Source organism: Halyomorpha halys, unplaced genomic scaffold, assembly GCF_000696795.3.
Source record: "Halyomorpha halys isolate HHAL.00 unplaced genomic scaffold, Hhal_1.1 Scaffold102.1, whole genome shotgun sequence".
In the NCBI taxonomy this organism is placed as follows: Eukaryota; Metazoa; Arthropoda; class Insecta; order Hemiptera; family Pentatomidae; genus Halyomorpha; species Halyomorpha halys.
The window spans coordinates 1,026,284-1,039,383 of NW_027113828.1; the positions used below are offsets into that span (position 1 = coordinate 1,026,284).

The window sequence follows — 13,100 nt, forward strand, 5'->3', positions numbered from 1 at the left end:
ATGATTATAATTGTTTTTAAAGAAACCTACTATATTATTTCACCAGATAAAAAAAAAATTATTTCCCTACAAGAGGTTTTTATTTTATTTTTTCACATTTTTAAAGATTTATTTCTGTACAAGTAATATTTCTTTTTTAAATTTTAAAAAAGAACTATTTGATTAAAAACTATTTAATATCTCTAATTGTAATGCACAAAATTCCACCTACGAATAGGCATTGTAAAAATGTATCAGTAACTATAGTTTTTTTTTTTTTTTAAATTGTCACTCTTTTAACTATTTAAAAGTGCTTATTTTTAAAAGTGCAAAATGTCTACCATTTTTTTTATTTCACATACCTATTAAAAGTTATATTTAAAGTATATAACAAAAAAGTATGAATTTCCCAAATATTATAATGAATAATATTCTAAAGGCACTAATATATCTTTACTTCCTTTTTTATTTCCAATCCGACATATTTGCAAGTGGCAAAACAGCTCATTAATGAAATGCCAGGCACAATAAGTCATAAAGTTGTGGGGCCATAATATAGAGCTGAGGGGGCCTTATTACACTGCGGGACAACAGCCATCCAAATAAATTGAAGGCGATTAAGAAAAATGTCAAAGCATGGAGCAGCTCCAGTCATGGCAACCGCAGAGAGGAGGTTGTATTGACACCCCTAAGACTAGGGCTCACAAGGCTCACATACCTTCACTTAATTATAAAGGAGGATCCACCCAGATGCAAGAAATGTAATAAAAAAATGACAATAAATCATATCTTGGAAGAGTATCTTTTTTACACTAGAAGAATAAATGAACTGGGTATACCTTCAAATATATCAGAGGCCTTGAGAAATGGGGAAACCTTAAATATGTAATGTATACATATGAGTGTATGTATGTATGTGTGTATATATATATATGTGTGTGTGTGTGTGTGTGTGTGTGTGTATGCATTTTCTATATATTATGCATTTGATTATTTATATATTATGTATTTTATATATATATATTTTCATTTATATAATTGAACACTAAATGTATACATAAATAAAATATTGGTGTTGACCAGTAGTTTTTTTCGCCTTAATTTCTGAATAAACAAACAAATATATGGAGCTGTACTAGACAAATTCATAATTCTTTGTAGCTTCCAAGTCTCCTTCAGTCTTATTCATCATCTTTTATTTATTTTTACATTGAGAGAGGGAAGGCATACGCAACATTTATAGAAATTTAGAGATTTAACATTTTTGAATATACAGCAGAAACTTAACTATTAATCACTTCAGTTTGATTTATGATTAATTTTATTTTGTGAGCAATATTTTGTCGAAGATAATATAGTTATGTAAAAATAGGAATACATAATCTGCCAGATATATTGAGTCATTTTAGTGCCCCGATGGATTGAAGTGTACTATTTCAGTTACAGAACACGAAACAATGTAAAAAGCTGAAATAAGAACCAATGCTAAATAAATAATCACAAATGGTAACAAATAAATATGACTAACAACTAACACATTAAAATCTATATAACCTAACATAATCATCTATCACATTCTTTAGCATGATTAAACATCATCATCCATTTTATAAAATCTATAACAATTATAAATATTGCCTTATGAGGTAACCTCCTTCCGTTTCAAGATCAATAAATCTAAAGTATCTGAACGAATTTTAATGCTTAGAAAATATAAACAGTTTTAAATAAGAAGAAAATTTAAGGGGTTCCCATTTCAAGTGGAATCAGAATTATGTTAACTTAAACCAGGAACCATTTTAGGTCAAAGAATATTTAAAGCTTTTTCTAAAAAAAGAACCTTTTCATCAAAGAAAGTCATTAAAAAAATATCTATAATGATAAGTAATTATAATGAAATTGAGTCCACATTATGTACCTCACTTTATAGAAAAAACTAATGCTATGAAATATGGCTCTATGCTTGCATACACATTTCTGTTGAGCAAGACTTAAGTCAGTTTTCCAAGGAATGAAACTTGATGTTTGAATTATAAGGACCACCTGTAGTCAGTTTTAATGGACCTTAAGTTGATTCCTAATGAATTCTCCAAAGCCAAATTCCAAAAGCATTCTCCATAAACCATCATTTTTATTCGTAAAATCGTCAATGTAAAAAGATGTTTGTTTTATCCATCATGTTGATTATATCACATGAGCACATAATCAAGGTGGCAATAATTTGAAATAATACACTTTGAATTGATATTTATGCAATCATTAATTAATTAAAATTACTTCATTTTAATCTCATTTAGTTTAAAATTTTGGGATTTTATTTTTGACTAGTCAATATTGTCTTATATTGTGAAAGTCTACAACCATTAAAAAAATAAAATTGGGTCTAGTCAGATAAGAATGTACATTGCAATAATAAAAGTAAAGAAGCAAATAATATTAAAAATATGCTGAGAAGTTTGTTGTGGATGGTCGATGCTGATCCATAAGCATAAGCTCTTTCAGGGATCATTTTAACCTTAGATATCATCCAATGGAAAGCTTCCATACGACCTTGTCGTTTTAGCTCAGTTCCAACTTCGTTGCTTATTTTTATATAGTAGTCATTCAGCCATTTTACCTAAAATAGCAAAATAAATTAAGAATGTGTCCTCAGTTAAAAATATTAAAAAGTTAGATAAACATATCTTGATAAATCTGAAAGAGAATTGAGAGCAAAAAGTTAACTAATAATACTAAAAGCTATTGGGGTATTGGGTTCTCTCCTCATCACCTTAAAACCCTTTTATCTGTTTTTCACTTGATAAATAAACTATTACATTTTTAACTAACCATCATTAGCTATTCTTTGCCATAGTTGAATGTCTGTCACAAAAGTGCTAAAGGAAATCAAACCAAGTTAGATGAAACCTTCCCCTCACTTTAGATTTGAGTTTTTACAGTTTCTATTTCCTTCTGATTATCTAACTTCTTGCCATGTTAGCACCCTTCTTTCGACCCTATACTTCTGATCCTCAGACGTCTTGCCATCTTAGCAACCTCCTTTCAACCCTGTACTTCAAATCCTCCATCATCGCCTTATTTACACCTTACTTCTAATTTCAAAGCTTTGCATTATTCTTCAACCCACTATTTGCCAACACCACCCACTTCCAATCCTCTTTTATGTCTGCCCTCTTCTTGATGCCCCACCACCTACCATTTCCAATCTCTTACTTTCTACTTTCTTACTACTCACTACTATTCAATAACCCTTCCAGCTCTCCCTAATTCTAGCTCTCTCTTGCAAATACCCACTTTTAACCTCTTTCTAATCCACCACTTACGATCTCCTACACTTTTAACCCCTCACTAGCCACTCCTATTGAAATCCCTACTAGTGGTTAACATCACTTCCTTCTTGTTATTATTCAAACTATTGGCTACTTTAAAAATCAACAATAACTTTTTAAACTGTCTGTCATTAGTTATTATTTGTTGTAGCTGATGTTTCTAAAACAAACAGACTATAGTTGAAATATGTACCCCATTTTAGAGAGCTCAGAAATATTATGAAACTGAATTTGAATAAGGTGAACTACTGAAGCATTAGAAGTTATAAGGTCATCAATGGGACAGGATTACAATGTATATAAAGGGAGAAAGAATGCATTTATACCAACGACTAGGTCAAATACACTTCATTACTACAGGCTTAGCATTGTGCTAGGCAGGTATATTTAGAAATCCAGAATACATTGTATAAAATAAATATAATCAGCTCAGTCTCACTTATATAATGTAATGTAAAATATATAATATGATCTAAAATAAATAAGAAAGTGTACCTGTCCAGGACTCAGCATTTTGAGGTTGATCAACTTTGGTTCAAATGGAATTAGAGTTACTGGTTTAAAAGTAAAGTACTTTTCAACAGTATCAGTCTGCAATAAAAAGATAACTAAAAATAATTTATATAAGTATCTGTATAATAAATTAATTAAAGCTTATTAATTGAAATGAAATAAAAACTATTTCTATTATATTGTAATGTAAATTTCCAGAATGGTCAGTATAAGCATAATATTATATTATTTTGTAATAGTAAAGTTCAAACCAATGCATAAATTAATCAAATTGGCAGGCAAATAAGGAACCAATGAAATTTTTTCTTCTAAGCATGTGTTCTAGTTAAGCATTGAGTTATTTAAGTAGTTAAGTTAACTTATGATTTATAAACTATATAGATAATTTTTAGAACAAAACCCTAGGCTCTATCTATATCTATTAGAGTTAGAAAACAGCACTAATCCCTAGATTTTTTGTTATGGAATGAAACTTCTTGAAAACATTGTCAGTATAGCTTATTAAAGACGATTTGATGAAGATATCAGTCAGTGGGTTTTGATAACATGTGAAGATTCTAATAATCGAGCAACTGAAAATGGTATATATTAGCCACTTGTACCACCTTATTGACAGAAATCACTTCCAATATGTTTTCCAATCGAATGCCATAATGGTCCTCTTTATAGTAGCCAGGTTCTGAAAGATACAAAAATTATATACACTTATTCCTAAGTCATTTTTATACTATCACTAGAAACAACTTGTAAAATAATCTCATTTTCTTACCATCTGAAAAGAAATATCCCTCTCTATAGACTTCTTGTAACGTAGGATGTCTAGAAACAAGTATCGGGCCTAAAAAATTAATAAAATTTGTAAAAATATAACAGTGGTTATACTATTCTGGTATTTTCAAAGTCAAAGTTATTATCTTTAGAAATACTGAGCAGCATAAAAATAAAATATGTTACATGAAATTTATGTTTTACAAGCTAATAGTGTGAAATGATTAAGTATAAATAATTATTATTTATTGTTTTGTTAATCTGATGAGTTCAAATACCTCTTATTGGCTGGCTAAATCTGATGATTCCATATCTCCAGTCCAAAAAAAATCAATCTTTGTTTTGGCCAAATATAATTTCAAAATAAAAACAGAAAATGGAGAAATTTTGATGACTTGCAAGACTCTAATAAGTGTGACAGTTCTTAAGTTGTAAGTGTGATGTTAAAATTTTATTATTATATTTTGTGTCCAAGTTTTACTTGGTAATGGTTTTAGCTAAGAGGTAATGTAAGGAGATTCAGAATTTTTTATTTTTATATTTTTGAAGATGAGTTTTTTGAAAATAACCTAATAAGTCTTTAGCATATTGATATTACCTTCATGGACAGAAAGGAATGTTCCAATACCGTGCCCAGTTCCGTGGTTGTAATCCTGACCAACAGACCAAAGCGGAGCTCTTGCTAATATATCGATTTCACTGAGGGTCACAGAGGTGGGAAAAATTAAAGAAGCCAGATTTATGTGGCCCATCAGTACACGAGTATACATTTCTTTCTGTTCTGCTGTAGGATGACCGAAATGAAAAGTTCTTGAAACGTCTGTAGTGCCTTCTACACATAAATAAATGATTCCTGAATTATGTCTCAGATGATAAAGGATTGTATAATTAATTATATGAATAAAAGATATCATTCTATGTATTAACATAATATGACAGTAAAATAAATAGGAAAACATATTTTTATTATTTATTAGTAAATAAATGATTTGTTTGAATGTTATTTTACGTACAGATTAAAAATAAAAAATAAAATAAAGAAATAAATTATAATTAAACATTATCTTAGAAATAAGAAATTACACTTTGTTATCTGTTACATACTCTCCTATCCTCAGACAGGAGGAGGAATCTTAAAAAACTAGAGCTTTCTCCTCATTGCACCAGTGCTAAAAAAACATGTCAACTTTAGGGAACTAACAAAAATGATAAATGAATGATCCAACAGCTGCAGCTCGGTATCCGCAGTATTGTACTTAGTTTCTGTTGCTGATACATTTTTATTTATAAGGTTATTCTAGAAAAACATCTGGTGAAGGTCATTACATCCTTCTTTTCAATAGCGGAGGGCAGGTGTACACCAATGGAATCTTGTCCACAGTCAAATTAGAAAGATTCATTCAGTAAACAGAAAGGACTCAACGAGTCATTTTCATACCCTAACCTTTTCATTTACAATGCTATCTTGCTCATGCTATCTGCTCTCTGCATGGACAGCTGATGGAAAAATAATGTAAATTGTTTTCACTGTAGCAGTGGATTTTAACGCAAGTATGCATTACTTTCCTCCATTTTGAACACTTGTATTGCCTAACAGGAGGGGTAGGGTGAGAAATAAATAATAATAATAAACTAATAAATATTAATTAACAATAAAAAAATAAAATAATCAAAGTTATTTTTTTTGTCATTTTATATTTTAAAATGCTTATTCAGGATTTAACCTAGGAAATAAAAATACTTGTATATTATAATCTAAAATAATTTTAAGTATTTAATGATTTTGGCAAAACACTTTATTATAAAATAGTTACCTAAATATTGAGCTCCAGAGTCGATAAGTAGTAGATTTGTTTTATCGACCATGAGGACAGTAGTGTTTTTGGGTTCGTAATGAGGAAAAGCCCCATTTTTTCCAAAGGCCACAATTGTTTTGAAACTGATTCCTTCATTATTCAATTGGGCTCTTCTGGATTCGTCCAAAAGATCTGCTATTTCTATTTCATCCAATTCTTCTCCTTTATTGATCTAAATTATCAACAAAATTTCCCATGATTTCATTTTCAATCATGCTTTCTCATTACAAAAAAAAAAAAGCATTCAATCATCTCTTAACTTATTGACACAAAAATCTGCATTGATTAAAAACAATTTATTTTATATTATTACATTGGTTATCTCCCAGCTAGAGAAAATATCGCTTGAGAAACATATGGAATCATCAACACAAGATAAACATTTATGTTAGAGAGAATTTATGTTCTACGGGGATTCTACCAAAATCTATCTTTCTATGGGTCTTCTTCGGCTCATTGCAGCTAATAAGAACACACTCAGCACATCAGTGCTCTCTGGAGGTGCTCATCAATCCATTAAAATTTGACCAAGATCATTTATAATAATATATTATCATTAATTACTACTTACAACTACAAACTACTACACAAAATTATGTAACTCTGTGAAAACCAAATTGTTGTATATTTTATAAATAAAACTAATTCTCAGAGACCTCCTGGATAAGCCCAAATAAATTAACAATTAGAACACTTCTCGATGTCAATGCTTACTGAGGACACTTTTTTATAGAAAATACATTCTTCACAAAAAAAAAAAAAGTAATAAAATTTACTTACTTAATGTACTTAAGCTTTTATCATTTTTGAATGTTAATCATGCAAAACTAAATTTTGACATTTTAGTATAGTAATAAAAACAAATATATATCAAAAATAAAACATTTATACTGTTTAAATCTTGAGTTGGTAAAGGTGTGAGGAATATAACTCACCATCTTTTCGATGTAGGACATTGCCTCGCAGAAAGCTACAGCATCTTTTAAGTGAGCAGTATGCATTCCCTTACGCTCAATTTCATTTTTTTCAGCTTTTAATCTCGCTATTGGAGAAACTAGAGTCTTACGTTTGTCAGGTGGAACCTGCAATAGTTTTAGTATAAATATGCAATAGTAAAAGCTCTTTTTTAAATATCATAAACATAATTACTATAATATAAATAATTAACCAGAAGAATTGTAGTCAATACAATCAAAACACACATTGAAAAACTACTAGGAGAATAATTAATAATTAAAAATAAACAACTGATATAAGAATAATCCATTGAATCCATATATGGAATTAGAAACTTATTTATTTTAATATTTTTTTTATTTGAATTTTATATGCTTTATTCATGCTTTTTTCATTTTGGAAAAAAATTTCAAAGCTTCATCTATATTTAATAGTGTAGATGAAGGCTATGCTTGTGTTTATGTTCCAAAATGAAAATTCTATAAACAAACACTGATAAAGCTAGTAATATATAATTTCACAAAAATGAAGATCAGTGTTCCTTATTGCTTACGTGAGTTGAATTTTAATAAATCAAGAAATTAGTCAAGAAAAAGGCATTTCACATTTGTATGTATGCAGTTATTCATATATTACAGTAATTAATCTACGTAATAATATACAGTAATATTAATGTTACTTACTGTAAAAAATATTGCCCTGCTGACACCTGGCGTTAGTAGGTGTTCCCCTGGAAGGCAAGCTGTCTTCCATTTCTGTGTCATTGTCGCTAAATCATCCAATATTAACTCGTACGGTCGAAGTCTTTGTATAGCATTAAAATGAAAATAATTACAATTCAAAGTAAAAATATTTCATTCTTAAATAATAATATGTGATATAATTTAGAATAAAATAACTTAACAAGCCTCACGGCTAGGTGCAAAAAGAGACCAGATACCAAGTATGGATATAAAAATTCAATAGGATCAAAGACGAAAAATTCTGAATAATACTAGTGGATTTAGATGTTGTAGTCTAAATTATAGTTATGTCCAATACTTAAAAAACAAGAATTAAAAAAGTAGTATTTTGGTTAGTGCCCAATGTGTAGTAGGGAAGATAAGGCCACCTTTTTTGGTTTGTCTCAAAAACGATTGATTTACACTACACCACATCTAGGGAGAAAGATCAAACTATTGTGTAAATTGCCTAATGGCCAAACTAGGAAAAGTGGTTTGGGCACTGTAGAATATTTTGAAATTCTGACTTTTACCACCCTCTCAGGATATGCTTTTAGAAACAAAATTACTTAAACTATGATCATTATAATTTTCAATTATTGTTAAAAATCAGTTTGGAAATTATTTTTAATGTATCTAAAAATCAGTAAGTCATACACAGTCATGATTTTACAGCTGCTTAACTAATTAAATCTATAGTTGAATTAAACATTTATCTCTACAATATTAGGAAAATTATATTTTGTTAATAAAAGTGCTACTTAAATTTAAATACCTTACACAATTAGATGCAAAGCATCCTTCTATTCGAAGATGATCCTTAACAACTGTGCCTATCTTACGGGTGTGTGCGAAAAGATAAATTTGATCTTTTGTCAAAATAATGTAAGAACTGAGAACAGGATAATATGGAATGTCTTTAGCTCTAATATTCAGTAGCCATGCGATTTCATCCAAAGCAGTCACCACTAGCGAATCACATCCTTCAATTTTCATTGCATCTCTCACCATTGTCACTTTTTGATACCAGTGCACACCTTAAAGCAGTTTTTTAAATCATTAGTTTAATAAATTAAAAAATGTAAGGAAGTGTTTTCAAATATGACTAAATAGTTATAAAAGTTACACATTAATTCAATGCTGACATTAAAGTTTTTATTTTAATCTTTATTTGCAACAGATGTAAAAGGCATATATCATTGACCAATCCTTTATTTATATTTATAATCCAACTGCATCTAGCTTTTATAAATTTCATAAAAAAAAATAATGCTACTCATGGTCTTTTAAGGTACTATTAGAAAAAAGAACAAGTGTGAAGACAGCAGGAAATTTGTGCGGTGAAAAGTGAAAATATGTTGCGATGTAGCACACCAGCATTTTTGCTCAGGCTGTTCAGTGTTCAAGACAGCAGCCTTCAAGATCTAGCCTAGATCAGGTCAGGACCTTCAGAAGTGGAAGGTGCACTTTTCCACTTTCAGCTTCACTGTGAAAAATGGAGAACTTTGAGCTGTTGCTGGTGGAAGGGCTATCGGTGTTCAGCTTCCATGTGGACAACGTAAAATAATTTTAAATGAGGATTACACTATCTATCTAGAAATAGAAGGATGCCATTACAAAGAGAGTACTTTCAACTTTCAAATAGAGGATCACTTCCAGAACTTCCGTGTCTTCGCTCTCTTAGCCATGGTCTTCAGACCTCACCCGTTTTGGATCCTTCCTGTAGGGATATGCCAAGAATAATGTTCATTTTCCACAACTACTTACAACACTGGATGAGTTTTTAAAGAGCAGTAAACAAGTGTGATCAATTCACAAGTGGATCATAATATCCTACAACTTGGGACAAATTCTCCCATTACTTTGATGTAGAGTGTGCTGTGGGTATTGGTCATATTGAACAATAGTAGGAGAGGGAAATGCTTCGGTCAAATATATGCGAATTGGTTGCAGTTTTTTATTACTGTCTGTAGTGCAAATATACTTAATGAAATCGATTCATTCTTTTAGAAATATCCTGTATCTCAAAATTTATCTATAACAACATACAATTATGATATGCATAATATAACACTACTGTATTCTGTGGACAATGATACCTGCATATTCAATAGGATGTATGGTTGCCTCATGATGGGTATGGTTAGGTTTCGGACTCCAATTGATATCAACAAGATTATTCTTTACGGCTATAAAATAAAGCGAAACATCATAGAGCTGCTTAGCCAATATCTCCCATTGGCTGTTTGATATCAATTTAGGGTCAGCTCCAACCCGATGACCAGCCTGAACCTCGTCAGCCAACCATTCTGCCACTGGAACCTGATCTCTGATTAGTTTTGAAAAATACAACTTTGAAAGAACAAGAAACAATTTTATCATTCCTTAACTTACAGACTGATTCATCAACAACCAATCACAAGGTATTTCCTCATTGGCTTGGCTGAGATAGAGGTCAATGGTCCAGATTGCTGCCTTGTCCATTGTTATAACAGCACTTCCGATAGCTCCAGTAAATCCAGATATGTATTCCAGCCTCCGGTCTTTGTCTGCTACAAATTCATTCTATGGCAGAATAATAAAAATTATACCAATAAAAACAATTCCTTCAGTCTCTCAAGAAGCATTTAAAAACTAGCCAATCTAGGCATTGCCAAAGAGGCATCATCAATGAAAAACACCCCTTCAGAGGCTCTGCATATCTCATAGACAGTTATTAATGAAAATCATCCACTCAGAGTCTCTCCATATCTCATAAACAATTATCACATTCTATACTTTAATTAGTTCCATATTTTTACCTCGGTTATATTAAGTTAACTTCCCCCCTTCTTTGTAAACAGATCATTCATAAATTATATTTGGACGTTTGGAGGATACTATGACCCCATCTAGAATGAAACAATAATTTTTATAGGAAATTAGGTTCCAGGTTCCAACTGCTTCAAATTTATCCATATATGCATTACTTTAAGTTATATCCAAAGAATCAAATTTAATTAAATTCAACGAAAATTGCTTATATCCCAAACTAATATGTCCCCGTTTTGTTGGGTGAATAAATTATGTCAAAGAATATTAATAAAACTTGATCAAAAACTAATTCATGAGAGATCAAAGTTAGATTTGGGAGGGGGAGCTGAGCATTAAATACTCTTATATAATTTATTCCCGAAAGGAACAAATATAGCATATTATAGTTTTTATTATGAAGTTTAGGAAGAAAGAACTATTACTAAAAGATACTGTTGAGTTTTGTTACAGAAAGGTAATAAATCACAATAAGAAAAAAAATCTATGTTTGTCACCCTTACACCACCCGCTTGCGCCAGGTTATGTAGCTACTTATGTATGGTTCTCTTCAGGGGCTAACTTGTATTACATGACCTTTCTGTCTAATAAATTATTGTGCTGTGCATTGTCAATCATTTCTTTAAATTTAATACTTCATTTCACCTCTGTAGATTTACGCCCTTCAAGGTTTCTTATATAGTCTATTTTATATTTATCCTATATATCAACAACCTTAATTTTCATCTTTCTGAACCCAAGCAGACTAGATCTACCCTGCAACTATGAAGCCGTAAGTAGCTATCATTTTTCAAATAAGTTATAGCTTTGTTTTCCACTGTATCTTTCATTTTTCTGTTGTATTTATTTTTTTTAGCTATTATTCACATTTTTCAATAAAAAACACACTAAATATGAAACTTTTTTCTGGTATTCCGTTTATAATTGGTTTGAGACAACCGCACAACCTCATTTTAATTTCTTAACACCATACATACTATGCTATCCAACTATTTCTCGATAAATGTACTGTGCCTTTGTGGAGAGTCTGAAGTAATAAAACACATTGCAATGTCGACTGCGAGATAATAACGCCCAAAATAACATTGCCTTCCTCCATGGGCGTAGGCAGAATTTCGCCAAGGGGGGAGCAGACCTCTGCCCACTACACATACACATACATACATATCCGATGTCAGTGGTAAAGCCGTGGGCCTGTGTTTCCCAAGCAATTCAGGAAATGAATACTACATTGCACTCCGGCTTTGTATGGGCAAAGATCAACGATGTGCATATCTTTAGCTGCTACGCCTATCCCAGCATCACAATAGAAAACTGCAAAATGTTGGATAGCATTGTCTTAGAGGCTAGTTGCCATAAGCCAGCTATCATAGCGGGTGATTTCAACTCATGGGGTCCTGAATGGGGAAGTAGGTTTACAAATCGACGTGGTGAAGTTCTTCTTGAAGCTTTCACACAAATAAGTTATATGTTCCTTATGAAAACCGGAACAAACCAGATGTTCACAAGAGCAGGAAGATCATCTATCATCGATTTGACGTTTGTCAGTGGACGCATGGATCGGATCGCAACTTGGGAAGTTTGTGGATTTTATTCAAACAGTGATCACCAGGCTATATTGATGACACTGCATTCGCCTACAAGAAGAGTTGTCGATGGAAAACCAACGGCTGGAACACGAAGACTTTCGATGACGTTACGTTCACTTTAATGCTAGAGGACGAGTGTGAATTGAAAGGGTCAGCCGAGGAAAAGGCGCGTACACTAACCTATTTTATATTTGGGGCTTGTGATGCAGCTATGACCCGTTCAAGGCCTGGCAAACATCATTCCGCAGTATACTGGTGGACGGATACTATTAACGATCTTCGCCGGTGTTGCAACCAAGCAAGAAGACGTTACCAGCGAGCAAGACGTCGGCCGGAGTTTCATGTGTTTCAAGAAGAGTTCAAGAGAGCTAGAAAGAACCTCAGACAAGCCATTAAAGAAAGCAACAATGGTGCTGGAGAGAAATCTGTGATGAGGTGGATGCAGACCCATGGGGTAAACCTTACAAAATAGCACTCAAGAAACTATGTAAAGGCACGATGCAGGTCCCCACGAGCATCTCCTTCCTTCCCTTGCTTCCATCCTCTTGTTTCTACCTTCTCCTCTAGACTACCTCG

At 31.6% G+C, this 13,100-nt stretch overlaps 1 protein-coding gene across 1 annotated transcript in view; it reads right to left on the reverse strand.

Annotated features, from left to right (window-relative positions):
• Nucleotides 1-23: 23 nt before the first annotated feature.
• Nucleotides 24-13,100, reverse strand: part of LOC106677538 (xaa-Pro aminopeptidase 1) — a 66,467-nt gene continuing 53,390 nt past the window's right edge. The window contains exons 3-13 of the mRNA XM_014415552.2: nt 10,519-10,689; nt 10,224-10,446; nt 8,900-9,161; nt 8,086-8,206; nt 7,381-7,527; nt 6,404-6,617; nt 5,188-5,421; nt 4,591-4,659; nt 4,427-4,500; nt 3,804-3,899; nt 24-2,596 (exon numbers count right to left, since the gene is read on the reverse strand). Coding sequence (XP_014271038.1) covers nt 2,363-2,596; nt 3,804-3,899; nt 4,427-4,500; nt 4,591-4,659; nt 5,188-5,421; nt 6,404-6,617; nt 7,381-7,527; nt 8,086-8,206; nt 8,900-9,161; nt 10,224-10,446; nt 10,519-10,689 — 1,845 coding nt within the window. The 3' untranslated portion in view covers nt 24-2,362. The remainder of the gene's footprint in view (nt 2,597-3,803; nt 3,900-4,426; nt 4,501-4,590; nt 4,660-5,187; nt 5,422-6,403; nt 6,618-7,380; nt 7,528-8,085; nt 8,207-8,899; nt 9,162-10,223; nt 10,447-10,518; nt 10,690-13,100) is intronic.